The sequence below is a fragment of the Castanea sativa genome, chromosome 7, assembly GCF_040712315.1.
Source record: "Castanea sativa cultivar Marrone di Chiusa Pesio chromosome 7, ASM4071231v1".
Lineage (NCBI taxonomy): Eukaryota > Viridiplantae > Streptophyta > Magnoliopsida > Fagales > Fagaceae > Castanea > Castanea sativa.
Window position 1 is genome coordinate 7,821,437 of NC_134019.1, and position 18,105 is coordinate 7,839,541.

The window sequence follows — 18,105 nt, forward strand, 5'->3', positions numbered from 1 at the left end:
TGTATGCGCAATTGATCCCTTAAGTTTGAAGCGAGCACAATTAGTCCCTCAAGTTTTAAAACTGAGTTATATTAGTTCTTTTACTAACTGCTGTTAGTGATGTTACATTTTTTTTTATTAAAAAATTACAAAATAAATTTACACAAACAATATTTACAACCTGGGTTCTCCACTGTCCTCCTCCTCAATATCTCATATGATATCATATCTCTTTCCTTCCTTCCTTGTTTAATTTATTTATTTATCACTATACATACATACAATTGATCTCTTATCTTGATTCTTTTGAGTTACGGAAACAAAAGAAGGGGCCAAGTCCAATGCAACGCAATATAAAAGTTAGAAGCATGGCAGCAAGCGTGTTGTGTTCAAATCGAATACTAGTACTACATAATAATAGTCTCACTCCCAGAGTAGAAAATCCATTATTCCCGAGATCATTCCTATCCCAAGCAAAAAAAAAAAAAAAAAAAAACCCACGATGTGGTAAGTTTTGTGTGGTTGCTCTTGCTAAAAGTTCTAAAGAGTCAAGCAACAAGAAGACTGAAGAAGAAGAAGAAGAAAGTAAAATTCCTTCATGGGCTAGGCCAGATTTGGACGAGCCTCTTCCTTGGGCTCAGAATTAAAGTGCATCCCACTGACAGCAGGTCAGTGCTTTGTTCAATCAGTAGAAAAATATCTTTTTAATTTGGTACTGCGTTGAAAATATTGTGTAAATTTATTTTGTAATTTTTTAATAAAAAAAGCCACATCATTGAAAAAAAAGCTAAATTATTGTTCCGTTGACCACGTAAGTAACTCTATTAACAACGGTTAATAAAATGACTAATACAACTCAGTTTAAAAACTTGTGGGACTAATTGTGCTTACTTCAAACTTAAGGGATCAATTGCGCGCACAGAGTAAACTTGAGGGCCCAACATTATAGTTTCGCATTTTTTTTTTCTCGTCTCCACTCTCACTATCGTCCTCTCTCTTCCCCTGACTCTCTCTCTTTCTCTCTCTCCACAAAAAAAGGAGAGGAAGAAGAAGAAGAAATCAATTCAAATAAAAACTCATCGCAGATCGAACTCTAAATAACACAAAACAAAATCCAACAAAAAACCCGTTTGAATAAACCAAATTAACCTAAAACCGACGTCAAAGCTACTGTCACCATTGCCATGGAAGCTTGGGTGGAGTGCTTGCCACCGCCATGAGAGAGAAAATGAAGATTCAGAACTTACCAAACCGAATCGGGTTTGTGATTGTTGGTTCAAAGATCGGGTTTGCCCTAGATATATCTACAAATGCCCAAAATGGACTTGGATTGATATGAGTTTGTGTTGAATTGAAGTTTTGAGGTTTTTTTTTTTTTTTTTTTTTTTTTGGTGAAAGAAGAGAGGAAGAAGAAAAAATGATGGGCAGAGGAGAATGGACGACACAACGAGAAAGAGAGTATTGTTTAGAGAAAATAGAGAGAGAGAGAGAGAGAGAGAGAGAGAGAGATTGTGTGTTTTAATGTAGGTAGTGGTGGGTAGGTGAAATAATGATAAAAAAAATAAATAGAAATTGATTATTTAAAGAAAAGAAAGTATATAATAGATGATCTGATGTAGGTGTTTTTGCAAATTATTCATGCAAGATAAAAAATTAGGTTCTTAATGTAAAATAAACAGTAAATTTTAAATAGACCGATGCGAATATGCTTAATAAAACAAAAAAAGAGGAGGTTTTATTTATTCATTTATTTATATTTATTTTACAACTCAGAAAACCCTACTAAGATCTGATGGGAATAAGATAAGCCCCATACAAATCAGTAAATTTGAAATATAGAATAGATGAGCCTAGGAACTTGTTACAAATTTCACCCCTTTCTCTTTTGAGTTGTTTTGTGCTCAGGTGATTTCTACAACTCGTTACTTGTACAGTCCGAAGGAAGCAGGGAAAGCTAATTTTTTTTTTAAAAAAAGGCTGACAAAGTACTTCAACTTCCTAAAAAATGGTACTGAAAATAACAGCAATGTTGGCTTATGAAGTGTGCAATACCCGACAGCGGTATTCTCCCAATGCCCAAATAGGAAATATGTTCCTGTAAGCAGCGTAGGTGATCATACAATTCCTGTTGAAGACCCCCATGATTTCCTGGGATAAAAATAAAATAAGTATTATTAAACAGAAAATTAGCATTGTAAATAAACAGCAACCTTTTCTTTTTCCATAAAATTCTTTTAGAAATATTTCATAAACCAGTGTCCTTAGGGCTTTCAAGATCTAAAATAGTGGGTTCAACTCACAGTTTCGGTTCTTAAAAGTAGCATGAGCTCGACCCCCAATTTCAAAAGTGCCACAGTTCTAGCATAAGTTTCAGACCAGATTTTCAAGTTTATTTATTAAAATACAATTTTAAGCCACCAAAGGAAACGCATTGAAAATTGTTTCTATTAACTATTATCAATCTATAATTGCAAAGAGAAAATATATATATAAAGAAAATTACCAAAGAAACAATAAGCAATTTATCATGGTCAAAGAAGGGCATAAAAAATCAGAGGAAAAAAGAAAGAAAACAGGGATGACATACATGCCGAAGCCATATACATTCCATTTACCATCTGCCTACTTAGGTCTAAAAGAATAATCGACGACTTCAATCCAGATATAAGCGCCAGACATTTTGAAAGGATGATGTAAGATGCTGGTTTTTATGGAAATCGATTAAACATGCTATACCAAGTACATTATAGAATTACCTGTTGAGGAAAATCTCCGTTCTCCATTTGAGAATTTATCAAAAATTTGGCCGCCTGGTGCAGTGGTGTTGGGTCCCTCTCAGCCTGGTCCCGGAAAAGTACAAGAATAAAAAAAATTGCATGTGCAAGAAAATAAAACCTATCACAAGGTATTTATTAGAAGACATATCCAAATCCAGCTCTTTTGCAGTTATCACAAGGAATTCCAAGTTGAGTTGGAAAATCTCAACTATGGAATCATAATTGAAGAATGAGATCATGTCAAATCATTCAGAAAATGGAACTCTTTCTTTTCATCCTTCTTTGTTCACATGGATTTGATGTGTCCCAATTTTGAGTTTCACCCACAGCCAAAGGTTGCCAAACAACACATGCAATTCTGATTGGAAACTCTAAAGGAGCCCACTCTAATCCAAATCCTTACCAACACTAGAAAATTTCATTGGAAATAAAAACATGTGGCACAAGCGTTATCAACTAAGCTCATATTCTTCAAATACTCTTATAAGGAAAAGGAATTTCCATTTTTTCTTAAACTGTTATTAATGGCACTAAGAACATATGAATATACTTTCTTATCAAAAGTAAAAGGAGGTCAAAGAGGCTATATGATAAGTAAATTAAATCAAAATTGTCAATTAAAATCACAAGCTATGTAATCCCTTGCCTATAAAACAGGTCATGAAGTAAAACTTGATGCATACCTGCCCAGCATCTATAAGTGCCGAAATAGCCCATGCAGTATTTACAACATGAGCTCTGTTGCCCTCTAAATTTGAATACACCTGTTGCCAACACAGAAAAAGCAACAGAAAATGCATTTAATATAATGATGGACATGACCTATCTAGAAATATCAGCATTGAGCACCGTTGGATTTTGTTTTCTCACCCAAGATTAGTGGTTTTATAAGCTAATCCATGTTATCAAGAACCATTTCAATCAAGTTAAATATACTACATAATTTCCTTTCTCATTGTTTACGCTTGTAATAAGTCTATAATCCAAAATTTGAAAAATGCATAATTTGAACATAGAAAATAAATAGAAGCTTGGGAGCCACCCCACAAAATTTGAGAGAGAAATCCCCCCTCCCACTTATCAAGACCACAAAGGAGGATTTGAAATTTTTGGACATTGGCCACTAAGAAGCCCTTGGCTCTGCCTCAACATGGAAAGGGATCAACATTATCAACCATTATAGCAAGGATGGAAGCTATTAGCTTCACCAGCATTGTAATCCAGAGAAACTAACAGCGTTGGTCAGATACAGAGTATGAATAAAATTAGGAGAAAATGAACAGGCAGTGTGGGGATACTGCTTCAGGGATAGGGGTCTCTATCACAATCCTCATCAAGCTCAGTATACCATCTTGGAATGTCCGTGGTAAGAATGATGTGGGTAAAAGGCAAAGTATTAAAAATCAATTAAGGGATTAGAAGGAAACATTGTGTGCTTTCAGGAGACAAAAATTAGGTTATTGACTAGGTAAACAGTGAGGAGCATTGGCAGAAACCAATTTGTGAATTGGTCTTGTGCACTCAGTGGTAACTTCATGTGGTATTTAACTATGAGACAAAAGAGTCTTTTACAAACTGGAAGAGGCAGTGAGCAGTTTCTGTTTCTTGTAAGTTTAGACGCGTTGTTGATGGCTACATTTGGGCTTTTTCAGGAATATATGACCAAATGCAGCTGGGGAAAGAAGACAACTGTGGCAGAAATTTGCAGGGGTACACGGTGGCGATTTGTGTGTGTGTGTGTGTGGGGGGGGGGGGTATTTGGGGGGATTTTAAAGTCAATCATTTTCCTAGTAAAAGAGTGGAAGCAGAAAGGATTTCCACAGCCATATGGGATTTTTGTGATTTCATTTCAAATTAGGGGCAGATGGAGTTTTATTGAAGCTGGTACATTTACTAGGTCCAATAAACATGAGCATCAATGTCCAAATTGGACAGGTTTCTCATTACACCACATCGGGAAGAGTACTCCAATGACCATTTTCCAATTATGCTTGATGTTAATAGGATAAACAGAGGGAATGTATCATTTAAATTTGAAAATGTGTGGCTTAAATTGGAGGGTTTTGTAGATTAGGTTAAACAATGGGGGACAATTTATCGGTTTCTTGGGGCACATGTAAGATTGATATATTAAATTTCATGCATGCCTTTGGAAAGAAGAGTATGTATCTGTTTGGATCCACGTTTTTCTTTCACGTTTGCGTTTTTTTTTTCCTCCGGCGCGTATGAACAGTAACCGCACTGTTCACACACATGAATTCACTGTGCAGGAGACAGAGTGCACTGTTCATGCACTGTTTATAGATTCCACGACACTATTCACACATTTAAAGATTATTTTGCTACAGTGTTTTCAGCAAAATAAGTTATATCCAAACGGACCCTATATCAGATGCAAAAATTAATAAATTTACCTTGTTTTGACATGAAAGATAGCTCTCTCCCCAGCCACCTGAAGGAAGCTGCTTAGACAGTAGAAAGTCACAAGCTTTCCGGATACTAGAGCAATTGTTGAAGTTCTTTCCAGCAGCCACCAACCCTTTTACCCCAAACCATGTACCATAGGTGAAGCAAACACCCCAAGAACCATACCTGTTCAGCACTTTCAGATATTAAAGGTAAATAACCCATGAAATATATAGCAAAAGCAAATCACTTGCCACACTTGAACATGAATAAACAACAAAGAATTCAGTGAGACACAGCTCATGGACTAATAGATGCAGAAGCAAACCATGAACCATCTGATGCTTGTATCTTTTCAATGAACATAACAGCTCTTTTGATACATAGTTCTATTTCTTCTTGACGATGCCAGGGATATGATTTCTTAAATAATGTCAAAGCTTGAATTGCTGCTGAGGTGCATTCCACATAACTACGGCCATTAAAGTCATTATCAAACATTAAATTCATCTCACAAGAGAACATAGCAACTAATTGAAGTCAGCGTAGATATCTTACGGATAATCAATAACAATGTCACCGAAGGTTTCTGCAGGGTTGATCAACTGAAGACAAAGAACAAGATGGAATATATTACCTTTCCATGATCTACAGCTTAACTAATGATGGAACACATGTTTCTGTGCATGTTTTCTATGCATAACAAATAAGGCAAACTCATGACACATTTTATAGTGTGCAAGTTAACACAACTTGATTTCATTCTTCCAATTATAGTCTATGAAAATTATTGAAAATTTTCCTGCCCTTTAACTGTGTTAAATGACAATAAATACATCAATACTTCATCCACTAACCCAAAAAACAAAAAATCAAGCCCATTTTACACTAGTAAAATTATTCAAATTTTATGCAAGTATACAATCTGTTACTACATGATTTAGCCTGATATTTTTAGCGAAAGAGCCGTAAGCTCAAAATCAAACATTGAAGAAAAAAAGAGGTGGGGGTAGTAGGGGAATTAAGGGCCTAGTGCATTAGTCATTCAAGGAAAAATCAACAAAACAGGGAAAAAAAAAAGTGATATAAATAGTGCCTTCCATCCCCCAAAAGAAGAAGAAATTACAGGATAAGAAAAGAAAAGAAAAAATAAAGCCCCTATCCCAAAGGAAAAATTCCAAAAAGAGGTACTTAGTTCAAATGAGAGAACTCTTCTCACTCCAGTTGATTATATACAACTCCATCCAAAGTTAATGCACCCTCTTTTCTCAAAACAATAGAACAGGAGTGACATCCCACAACACCTTGGGTTTACCCAAAGCCCCTAATAATTCAACCTAGGAGGGATTATTGACGAAGACTTAAAACTGATAAATATAAAACACCAAAAAGATTGAGTGAGCATAAACTTGTGTGAGAACAATGAATAAAGGTGATGATCAACTGAATCCTTAAAGATAAGCCAGGCAACAGTGAAGCACAATATAGAAACATTAACAGCAACAGGTCCACTGAAGAAGCTCATGGTAATGGGGTATGATCTTCGTTATTTTTACGTGAAGTTCCAGATCTCAAGACTAATGACCAAGAACATGCATCAGAAAGCTTGAGATTGGACTTGAAAGGGGGAACAAATATGAAAGTTTCATCCTTTTTCTATATTTCATACATGCTACATATTTGATGGGTAATCCCAAAAAAAAAGGGAAGAAGACATCCCACAAGATAACAACCACAGCATCTAGACATAAAAAAGAACAGACTCAGCCATATATATATATATATAAAAGAACAGAATGAACGCTTATACCTTATTGATTATAATAAACACAACCTAAAACTGTACTGCTCAAGGAAGGAGACCATTAAAAGTAACTCATGGTTGCCCACATGCCTTAGAATGGGATAAAATACAGTAAGTAAAATAAGGATACTTAAACATTACTGGGAACAAGAACTAAAAGGAGGCTACCTCCAACCACTGATAGGATCTTGTGAGCTCATATGTTGCAAAACCACCGTCTCCATTCTGCATTGATAATAAAAAATAGCCTATCAAAAATTATCTCAAATACAATGTTTGATACTGTGTACAGATGGAAACAAGAACAAGCAGCAGAATGAAAAGGCTTAACAAAAGTTAGTCATTATACAATTTGCAAAGTTTGTGTGTTAAAGTATTAGCAGATGACCAAGTTGTAAACCCATAAGTATCCTCACATAGACATTCAGACCGCATATTACCACTTTCAGAGAAGGTATGCTCAGCACATCGAGTAGAAATGATTGGTGATGCACTGGCTATTAAACCAGTATAATTATTTAATTAAATTATCAGAGTGCAAGCTACCTGTAATGAGAGAATGACATTTACAGCGTCATAGAATTGCTTTGCATCTATTGGTTCACCAACATATGTTGGAATTTTAGATAATAAAAGGGCAGCCTGAAATATAAAAGGAAAAAAGTTATAACCCACAAAATAACCAAACAAAATAGTTTGAGATTAATAAACTCTTACTTTCAATCCTTCTGCTGTGCAGTCTGAGATGGGCCAACCGTGATCGGCAGTTGAGAAAGGCCAGGCACCTTTTGAAATGTGGCGATACCAAAAATCAAGATTGCCTGGGCAATCATCTAAAACCTTCAGAGCAAAGAAAAACCAATCAACAAGGAAAAAGATGAAGGAATTGAATTAATCACAATACTAAGAAGCCCTCGACAACAAATAAGTATTAATAAATGAAGAAAAAAATTCACCTGCGATTTTTTTATGAATGTATGTGCTTTTTTGAGAGTTGGACCATACTCTTCCAAAAGATTGGTTGAAATAATTGCTTGAGCAGCAAAAGCAGTATCCCATAATTGACTCCCATTATAACCCTGCAACAAAGTCATCAGTTTGCACTGTAAATTTTGATATATAACCACAGTCAAGTTGTATGAACCATTTTAATAATTGCAACTTCATGAAACTTGCACATTTGAATTGGTTATAGAAAGGAACAACATGGACCTGCATTTTCATGCCATCTTCAGCAATCCACAGATAATCATGTATTCTGGGAAGATGCAACTTAAAAGCTTCTGAATTTGGATCTTCCACCCAACAACAGAGCATATTTAACACCTGCAAATTATAGTAACTTCAAACTATAATTCTCAAATTGAAATAAAAAGCCTAACCCTTGTCTCAAATTGGAATACAGAGATTAGATTATGAACCAAAAGAAATTGTATAATTCTTAATAATAAATTAACCGCCAGTACTGACAGCAAGAACCTCACCCTACTGTTTAACAGATAGAAGTTCAACACCAAAAAAGAGTACGGTTGAGACAAAATACCTTGTTTACAGGTCCTATGCAAATATAACGAGTATTTTCATCTTCATAGTGTATGTGCTCAATCGCAGTGCGAAGAGCCTTTTCTCTCAATTTTTTTCCAGGCCAACGCATTAAAACTGGCTCAACAACTTTATGAAGAGATGCCCAAAGTACATCCTGCACCAGTGGGTGTGGGTAGTACAAATCTTCCTGCAAAAAGAAAACAATGAATCCTTTTCCCATCATAGCACTGATCCAAATGAAAGTATAAATTGATAGCTGATAACACCAGCAAAATTAACTACAGAGTTATGCTTTTTCATATTCCTTAGCATTTTATTAGAACCAAAGCACAAAGTCTCTCCATTCAACCTTATTGCAAAGGTTCTTAGAATACCCAAAACCCATAGAAATTAGCTCATTGTGATACCTGAAATTTGTATGCATCACACACAGGATACAGAATGTCAACTTTAATGCATTACTTTCTCATGGTACCAAAAAGAAGTGACCACCAAAACTGGATCTTACATGTTCAATGAGTTCACAATGTTATTAAAAAAACTCAAACAATGGCACTTTTACTAAGGATTGTATTCACAACTTAGGTATCAATACATCGTTTATACCACAATTAAGAATTCAACCTAAAACACGAAAAGGGTTGATAGAAAACAATCCAAGTTACTTTCTCAGGGTGGTTTAGTATATAATCCTTTATGAGTATTTGAGACTGGTGGCTCTATCTACATTCCCTATAGCCCATGAGTTATGATCTTTTGCATTTACAGCCTTTGGAGTGATAGGGGTGATGCCAACACAAGTGACTTTCTGTTTTCATGGAGAGGAGAATTTGGCAGTCATTGAAACCTCATTTGGCAAGCAACTCCTAATTGCATCATGTGGACCATTTGGAGAGAGAGAAACCACAGGACTTTTGAAGATGAAGAGAACTCAATGGAAGATATTAATAATAGTTTTTTGAGATCTTTTTTTGAATATTGTGCTACAGTTGGCACTTATAAAAATATATTGCACTCCAATTCGGCAGGGGGAGGGGGGGGGGGTGTCATGGAACTCTGTTGTTGATATTTTGGATCATATGAACGTTTGTTTGTAATTGTTTATAGAAGCTCACCATTTTAAGCTATTCTTTGCTTTGAAATAAAATATTTTACTTATAAAACAAAATTCTCAACATTCTTATGTTGAGAAGTCCAATGCAAGAATTGGCTGTTGATACATTTGTGAGCAAGTAATGATGCATGGAGTTTCAACACAATGGTTAAAGTCTGTAATTATAGGAATTTTAAAGATACAGATCTTTTAAAAAATCATCAAAATTTCTTCTAGAATTCTCAATAAGGTGCAGAGAAGAGTGCAAAGTAATGCAAAGAATTAAAAATGTATCTTTACATGACAAGCTTAGATTTGACCGGATAAAAATAACATTTTGACCAACCTTTGCACATAGGCTGCGTGCCTCATTCCAATCTATTTCATGATAGGGGACATTATAGAGCTCCTTCCTCAAAGACAAAACTGTTGGTGTAATTGGACCTACAAATCTCTTCCCATATAAGTATGACATTGGCAAATAGACCATCCGGCAGTGACACCACATCCTTCCTGCAGAGTGGAATGAAAATTAATTTTGGTGCAAGAATAATGCACTTGTTACATACGTCACTCAGAAACCAAGTTCACTTCAAGTTTTTTGACAAATGAAATCACCATACAATGCAAAAGCAAAGGACAACCATAAAGGCTAAGGATAGTTGCATTCATCCCAGTTGCAATTTGTGCAAGAATCTTTTGGGAAAAACTGACAAGTATGTCAGAGAAGGGTTTTTTTTTTGGGGGGGGGGGGGGGAGGGGGGGGGCTAATCAACAAACCACAGCATGAGGAAGATGCTAAAATAGGATGCAGAACAAAAAAAAGGAGAAATAATCAATATATACGTCATAGACTCTAATTTCTCACAAAACTGAGTCTGGTGACCTTTGTCTTAGTGGTAAGTTGCACATGTACCCATTTATAAAAATAAAAAAGTAAGTTACACATGTACCCCATCAGTCTGGGACCCAAGACCTTACCTCCATCCCTTTATTGAGGGAGGAGGAAGTGCCATTTGAGCCAGAGCTCATTAGCAACTGAATTCTGGTCTTGTTCAGCTCAAAATCATCATTTTCATCCCTCAAAAACAAACTCAGTTCATTTGATTTAGATTAATGATTTCAATCATCAGCACCACATTCTAATGATATCAATAGAAAATAATCAAATTAATTTTAGAACCATTAAAGTTAATAAACTTCAAATCAAATTTCCAGTTATAAATTTGAATATCAACACCATGTCAAATAAATACTAGTCCCAAAGCAATGTACATAACCTTAGTGCATAGAACTTCTAGAAGAAAAACTCAAGTAATCAACTGTGATTTGGAAATAAGTATAAGACCCATTTATCCTCTTTTTTATAAATAAAGCCATATTAGTGTTTGTTTGTATAAAGTAATAATAAATGGTTGTTTACCTGGATGAACTGGGAGCAAGTAAGGAAGAAGCCATATCTCAGGGGGAAGGGGATTATTGCCAGACCATTCAAATGCTCCAAGTACCTATTACCAATAAGCAATACAAAAGGAACTAAGCAAATGCCCTAGATCACCAGCAAACATCAAGTTCATTGTTTAAACTGAAAATATAAAGGATAAAATCTCAACTGAAAGCCACATCTTCCCCCATGATGTTATCGCAGTAGCACTGCCATGGCTCAGAATCCAGGTACGCCCTCTCTCAATCGCTCCTTGCCCATCATTAGCTCCTTCACCAAGCAACCTTAATGTAACATAGCTTAAGACCGTACCAAACATGGTACTCGGGCCCTCAATGTGCAGTCCCCACCCACCATCTTGATTCTGCACTTACATATCTTTACATTAAGATGGTTTTTGGTCCAAGTGCAAGACTCTACAAAGGAAAGACTTTAACAAACAACTGAAAATAACTAAGAAACTGACAACATTTAATACAGGAAAAGTCAGGATAAGCTGTACTTGTGACATTGTAGAAAATTGTCCTTACCTGATGATTGTAGATATAACGGCACATTTCCTTTTTATGTTCTTCAGATAAAACTGCATTTAGTGCTCCAGTGACAGACAAAGTAATTACCTAATCCATTATACAGGAAAAAAGTATGTCAAGAATAACATGATTATTTCTTTTGCAGAAAATTATAAAAAGAAGATATATATCAAGAAAAAAGGTATTATAAAGAAGACAATTAACTTTGACACCCCTCATACATTTTCTGAAGGCAAAATACAATTGTATCGCGATGATTACCAACCACAGAACTTATGAGGTCGTTAGAATATCTTCTACAACAAAAGAGGCGCTGGTGGTAAGATTAGCACTTACCAAGCCAGGCAAAAGAAACATAGGACCTCCATAGTCCCCTGGCCAATGTCCATCATGGGCTTGGATCGTTGAATAGAAACTTATAGCCCTTCTTAACGTCTTTGTCACCATCTCCTCTTTAACATCTTCTGTTTCCTTTACTTTGACTTGGGGTAGAACTATATCACGTGGGTTTTCCTTGGAAAACTGTATTCAAGTAAGGAAAGGCCAATGGTTAAATATAAATGATGAATATCAAGTATCAAAGAACTTAACATATGGCTTTCATGCAATTACCAGAGTACTAATAATCTCATTTGTTATTCTCACGTCCCAACGCAGTAGAGCACTTTTTTTAAGGCAAAAAATAACAAAGCACCAATACAATAGTGAGCCTATAATTCAATCTCTGCCCAAGATGGAAGATGAGATGCATTTGATCCAAGGCCATAGGACACACCAGAAGAACAAAAACACTTCAAAGAGCCAGATATTTACCAATGTATGCCCTTTTTTGCTATTTTTATTAGGGAAGCATGTGAAATTTCATGTCATTCATTACTAATGAAAAAACTAAGAAAAAAAAGTTATATCTTTACATTGATTTTCTTCAATCATATTAGACCACATATAAGATGTGGAAGGAGAACCACATGGCTAATTGCCAAAATTACCACATATAAGATGCCAATTGAATATCTCTTTATATTCACTGAGAATAATCCACATTCAAATAGATTGATTTATATAATTCATTTGATTAATTCAATTAATCCATCCACAAAAAACCCTGAATGATTAATGACCTCATTGAACAGTGAACACAGTCTTGTAGGTGCTATTTGGTTTGTTTGTTACATCAAGAACTCAAGAAGATATCTTTCCGCAATCTGATGATAGAAACAAGGAATTTTCTTCTCTTCTTTCAAGAAACTTGGACACTTCTTGTGAATGAAAATCAATTGACCCGAGAAAACGCAACATGAAAGCCACAATCATATGTCTTACATTATTTAAGTCTTAAGTTGTAATCTCTAGACATGTTGGTAAAAGCGTCAAGTGCACTTAAGCATAGGCCTCGTAAAGCCTAGGTGCAAAACGCAAGCGTGCACTTGATTGAAGTAAAGCGCACAGTTTTCAAATATAATATCTCATAACTTCTAATAAAAATATTCGTAACAAATAATAAAAATTAATAATAACTCAAAATTTGTATACTTTACCCATTAGGTAAGTGCAATTGTATAATGTTTGTAAGTTCAAATTTTACCTAGGTTATTTCAATTCTTAAAATTTTTATACAGTAAATTGAAAAAAAATTATCAATGGTCAATATCATAATGATCTAGTCATAGAAAGTTTAAACTTAATATTTTATATAATTCTCTTGTGCTTTGTAAAAGTACATAAACGTTATAGTTGTGATCAAATGACATATATGGTTCAATCAACATACATCTAAAAGTGAAAGACCAAAAAGCACAAGATATGTAAATTAACCTTGTTCATGTCATAATAAATAAATAAATTGTTTGTGTAATACAACACCCTAAGGATAGTGGTTGTGTAGCAAATAATTGGTTCATGTCATTTCTTTCAAAAACACTTATTGTACTTGGAGCTGGAACTACTCCCCCCCCCCCCTCCTTCTCCTTTCCTTCTTTTTCTAGTAAATTTATTGCTTGTCATAGAAAATCATATAAAAATATGTCAATTATTTTATTACTTGTATGATATAGAGCAGGTCCAAACTCGTCTGTCATTGCTTAGAGGAAATTTATTTTGACTTCATGAGGTTCACACTGTACTGGTTAATACTGACCTGCATGAATCATGATCAGCATACAAGTACTGTGGCCCCCCTTGTCCCGCATTTTTTTTTTTTTTAAATCTTTAAAGCTTTATCAGCAAAAAAATTATTATTATTTTTTTTTTGATAAGTAGCTTTATCACCAACAACTAAGGCATGAGAGAAATTATTGCAGAATATTAATTATTTTGAAGTTTATTTAAATAACAAAGCATATCTGATTTATTATAATATAATTTAGGGTAGAGTGAAGATAGCTTTTCAAAATAGGACCACCTGCTCTAATACATGATAAATTACCCGTTGTCTCAAAAACTTAAGATGTTAGCAAATGGGAACTTTCATCATTCTAACACTAGATAGTAAATCACCACACAAACAAAATTTGGATATGGGAATTAGAAGTCACCACTCACAAACAAAATTTTAGCAATAACGATGTGAACAACTAGAAAAGTTTTTGAAGAAATAAGAAAACCAAAAAAAAAAAAAACTATCATAGATTCATAATAGTGTTAAGAGTTCCTGTCCCTACAATTGTTGACTCTATGATTATGAATCTTCAACTTGCTGACCAAAGCATTAATGACTATGATACTGAACCATTAAAAAACAATTAATTTAAAAATCATCTAACTAAGACACCATCTCTAATTCGAATTGAGTTCTTGTCACAGTCACACAACTGCGATGATCTAACCAACACGTAAACTCAATCAAGTAGTTTAACAACTAACAAGTAAACAACCACCAACTGCCTAATAAGGCAAACTCTCTCTCTCTCTCTAAGTTCAGATCATATTAACATTTATCAAACCGCACACGAACCAAAATCACTCTATCACAATTCAATTTCTGCAATTTCTGATTGTGAATACATACATACATACATACATACATACTTACATACTTAAATACATACATACATACATACATATATCTATTATATATATAATTTTCTACAATTTCTGTAAAGTACGAGCATTCCTAATCGAATATTCCCTAAAAAAATTCATAAATAAATAGAGAAATTGTCAAATTCATTTTAAATTATTAAAAAGACTAACAGTTAATAAGAAAATTTATACTCAAAAGAAATTCATTTTCGAAACAAGCAGAATTTCAATATTCATAAATAAAAAAAACAAAAAAAAAAACTCAATCACAATGATAAATACATGCAAATATTCATTTGAATATACCTGAATGCGCATAATTAGATCTGAGCTGTGCTTTTTGTGGAAGCGATTGTTGGTGAAATTCTCGCGAGCCGACTCGATCTCGGCGAGCTCTTCCGGCGATCCGAGCTTGGGATCGAACTCCCAAACTTGTCGTCCTACGTGACCGTTCAGCGTCCTCAGCCATGGACTCCCTCCCTCCGCGATCTTCAGCTTCCACATTTTTCCGCTACTACGCACAACGCAACAAACAAACAATCAGCAATGCAACTCGGAGAAACAAAGTTTCGATAAGAGCGTGAAAAAGAAATTGACAATGGAGAGAGTTTTCGCGTTTTACTTTTTCCAGTAATCGAAAAAGGAATGTGAATGCGAACGAGAGAGAAAGAAAAAATCAAGAGAAAGTTAAAGAGAGTTTGGTTCTCGAGAAAATGAAAGAAAAACAAAAAGCATGAGAGAGAGAGAGAGAGAGGAAAAGACAAAAGGCATTACCAATTGATTTGTCTTTTTTTTTTCAAAAACGGATAGAAAGAAAAGAAAGGCGGAGGATCTAATTTATAGCAATGCGAAAGGCTAGAGAGAGAGACGGAGCAATAGCATGCAAACAGACACAAAATACGTACAAGGCTCTTGAATAAAACCGATTTCGAGATAAGAATTACTCGATATTAAAGAGTGCCGACTTTTTTTCTTTTTATTGAAAAAAAAAAAAATATATATATATATATATATATTGAAAAAAAATAGGTGGGGGAAGGCTAATGGGGGTAATCCTACTCTCGGTCTCCTGTCTATTTGGGAAAAGTCAATGAATGCATTAAGGCATTTGTTAATGGAATATTTTAATAAAATTTGTATAGAAAAAGAAGAAAAAAAGTAGTTAGTATTTTAACAGTTTTTTAATTTTCAATCAAAGTGATATAAGTTTTTTTTGAATGATTTATTAACCATTATCTTGAGGAAATCTGTTGACATGACTCTTATTAATTTACATGAGTAATACTTAAAGAGGACATATAAAAATGTGACTAAAGATTATTACTTTGGAAAAAAAAAAAAGAGGCTAATATTTGCCACATTTTTTACTCAATTCTATTCATGCAAATTGACCAAAAAATGTACATCTATAATATTTTTACAACATTATTAAAATAAATTCTAGATGGTAAATTTTAATCGGTACTAATTTGATCCCATCACTAAAATGACTCTTTTTTGTCTACAATTAACATTTATGTTTTGTTGTGAAAATACTGTGGATATAGTATTTCTCTGACCAATATATATATGTGTGTATGTGTGTGTGTCTGTATATACATACATATATTAATAGGTAAAACACATAAAAATATCAATTAGAATTCGAAATTAAAATCCAATTTTGCACCATGTGTCTAAATTTATACGGGGACCACACCATAATTATCCACTTAAGTTTGTGCTATATGTTCACTTAAATTTTTTTATTTTTGTGCTAAGTGAGTTAATGAGTACAAAATATTAAGCATCTAATATTAATGAATTATAAAAAATAAAAAAAAATCACATACACTCAATAAAAATCATCACACAACAATTATCACTACACGTTCTATTTTATTAAAAATTAGATAAAAATTATCATAAGTAGTATTAAATTTAGGTAAGAATTTTAATATGTAACTAATTACGTTTACTTTAAAAAAAATAATTTGACTAATTATTTATATTTTTACTATCAAAATTGTGTTTAATTTTGAATGTATACATGTGTTATATGCTATTTTTTTAATAATTTGACTAATTATTTATATTTTTATAATAAAAATTATGTTTAATTTAAAATGCGTATTTGCATGAGTTACATACTAGTAAATTGATAAAACAAAAAATCAAGAATAATGGTAAGACCACAACATTTATCAAGTAATTATTAAGTACTTTGTACTCTATAGTACTCTCTAGTGAGGGCCACTAATTAAATTTATAGTGGACCACACTACGAATGTGAAATACTAAAGCACCATATCACCTTAGCTAATAATTTTTCCTTTTATCATGTCATTTTTGTAAATTGTAATTGGTTGTATCCTTTACTCTTATCCATTACTTTTATGAGTTGATATCTCATGTGTTTGGCGTACGAGACCTGCGTGTAAGAGGTAGGTTTCATGCGCCTAGAGCATGAGAGATTTTTCCCACTTTTACATAAAAACAATTTTTTTTTCTACGCTACTTATACAGTCAGCCACATTATTGCGGGACTTGCGGCAAAGATGTAGGCCCTAAAGGGTAGGGACTGTTTGTTGTTGTCTTGTCTACCAAAATCTTTTAAGAAAAATATAAGAGAGTTTATGGCAAAGGTCGCTTTCTAAATTCACTATGGCTTTTCTTCTGGGGGGCCCCATAGTTTATGACTCATAAATGTGGTGTTACAATTACGGCTGTAAGGACACAATTCGAACTCCCGATCCACAATCAAAAGGGAAAGGGCTTGAAAGGCCTTTTTACAATAAATTTGTAGAGAGTGGGCTTGATATTTAGATTTCAAAAGTGGTTTAAACAATAAAGAAAGAAAAGGTTTTTGGCCCAATGGCACAATAAGGAGTTATCTATAATAATATGAATGAAAGCTCCTCCTCGGACACAATCCGAGGATAGTTTATAATATTGCTTCTTAAGGTCGATTACAATGGTTTACATTATTCTTTCTCTTTTTAAAGAAAAAGCCTCATTTCTTTCGAAGGTCTTTTTTCTTATTTATACTTCCTCTTTTCCACATTCTCATCTTCCACCTTATGGTTATAACGCTGGTTTTAGATACTTGTCCCATCCAATTTTCCTGAAGTCCTCTAGGATCAGGGACCAAGTTCCAAACCTCATGCTCAGGTCCCATTTCTCCATTAATGTGGTCAGTATATCAATTGCAGAGTCTTTAATGTGTGGGTGGTGGTAGCAGCTTTATCTTAGATATCCCACCTCCCTTTCTATTGTCCTCCACGTGTACCGTGTCTTCCCGTAGCCATAGGATTTTCTATAACATACCCTGGGGATATTAAACCTCTCTTCCTATGACCTCGGCTTTACTATCCGAGGACAAAGCTTTCCTCGAACATAATTTGTTCACACGTTATCACATCTTTACCTAGCATTTTCTTTACGAGGTACATTCATGTACCCCTAGATCATTTGATGTCCTCGGATTGAGTTTTTAGCCCAAGAGATTTTTTGGGCCATCATTT

General features: G+C 34.1%; 1 protein-coding gene across 4 annotated transcripts; it reads right to left on the bottom strand.

Annotated features, from left to right (window-relative positions):
- Positions 1-1,688: 1,688 nt before the first annotated feature.
- Positions 1,689-15,499, bottom strand: LOC142642755 (cycloartenol synthase 2). 4 transcript variants are annotated; one of them, XM_075817172.1, is made up of 19 exons: positions 15,377-15,499; positions 14,909-15,116; positions 11,918-12,103; positions 11,579-11,668; positions 11,218-11,412; positions 11,028-11,112; positions 9,951-10,117; positions 8,510-8,698; positions 8,179-8,292; positions 7,923-8,045; positions 7,684-7,806; positions 7,513-7,608; positions 7,135-7,191; positions 5,721-5,767; positions 5,491-5,634; positions 5,171-5,348; positions 3,440-3,520; positions 2,736-2,819; positions 1,689-2,127 (listed from the first exon to the last, which is right to left on the bottom strand). In XM_075817172.1, exons 2-19 carry the CDS (start codon positions 15,104-15,106, stop codon positions 2,014-2,016), a joined length of 2,271 nt encoding a protein of 756 aa, XP_075673287.1. In that variant the 5' UTR covers positions 15,107-15,116; positions 15,377-15,499; the 3' UTR covers positions 1,689-2,013. The 4 variants fall into 4 exon arrangements, with proteins under 4 accessions (XP_075673287.1, XP_075673288.1, XP_075673286.1 ...); XM_075817173.1 differs by having other exon boundaries at positions 14,909-15,113; positions 15,377-15,401; XM_075817171.1 differs by lacking the exon at positions 15,377-15,499 and adding an exon at positions 15,225-15,366.
- Between the last annotated feature and the right edge of the window lie 2,606 nt (positions 15,500-18,105).

Bases quoted from the DNA above. Each gene is read 5' to 3' on its own strand.
- LOC142642755 (XM_075817172.1), bottom strand. From the start codon at position 15,106: ATGTGGAAGCTGAAGATCGCGGAGGGAGGGAGTCCATGGCTGAGGACG. The intron at 10,118-11,027 runs GTAAACAACCAT...TCCACTCTGCAG, and splicing joins CTTGCTCCCAGTTCATCCAG to GAAGGATGTGGTGTCACTGC. The intron at 3,521-5,170 runs GTAAATTTATTA...TGTTGGCAACAG, and splicing joins ATCTTTCATGTCAAAACAAG to GTGTATTCAAATTTAGAGGG.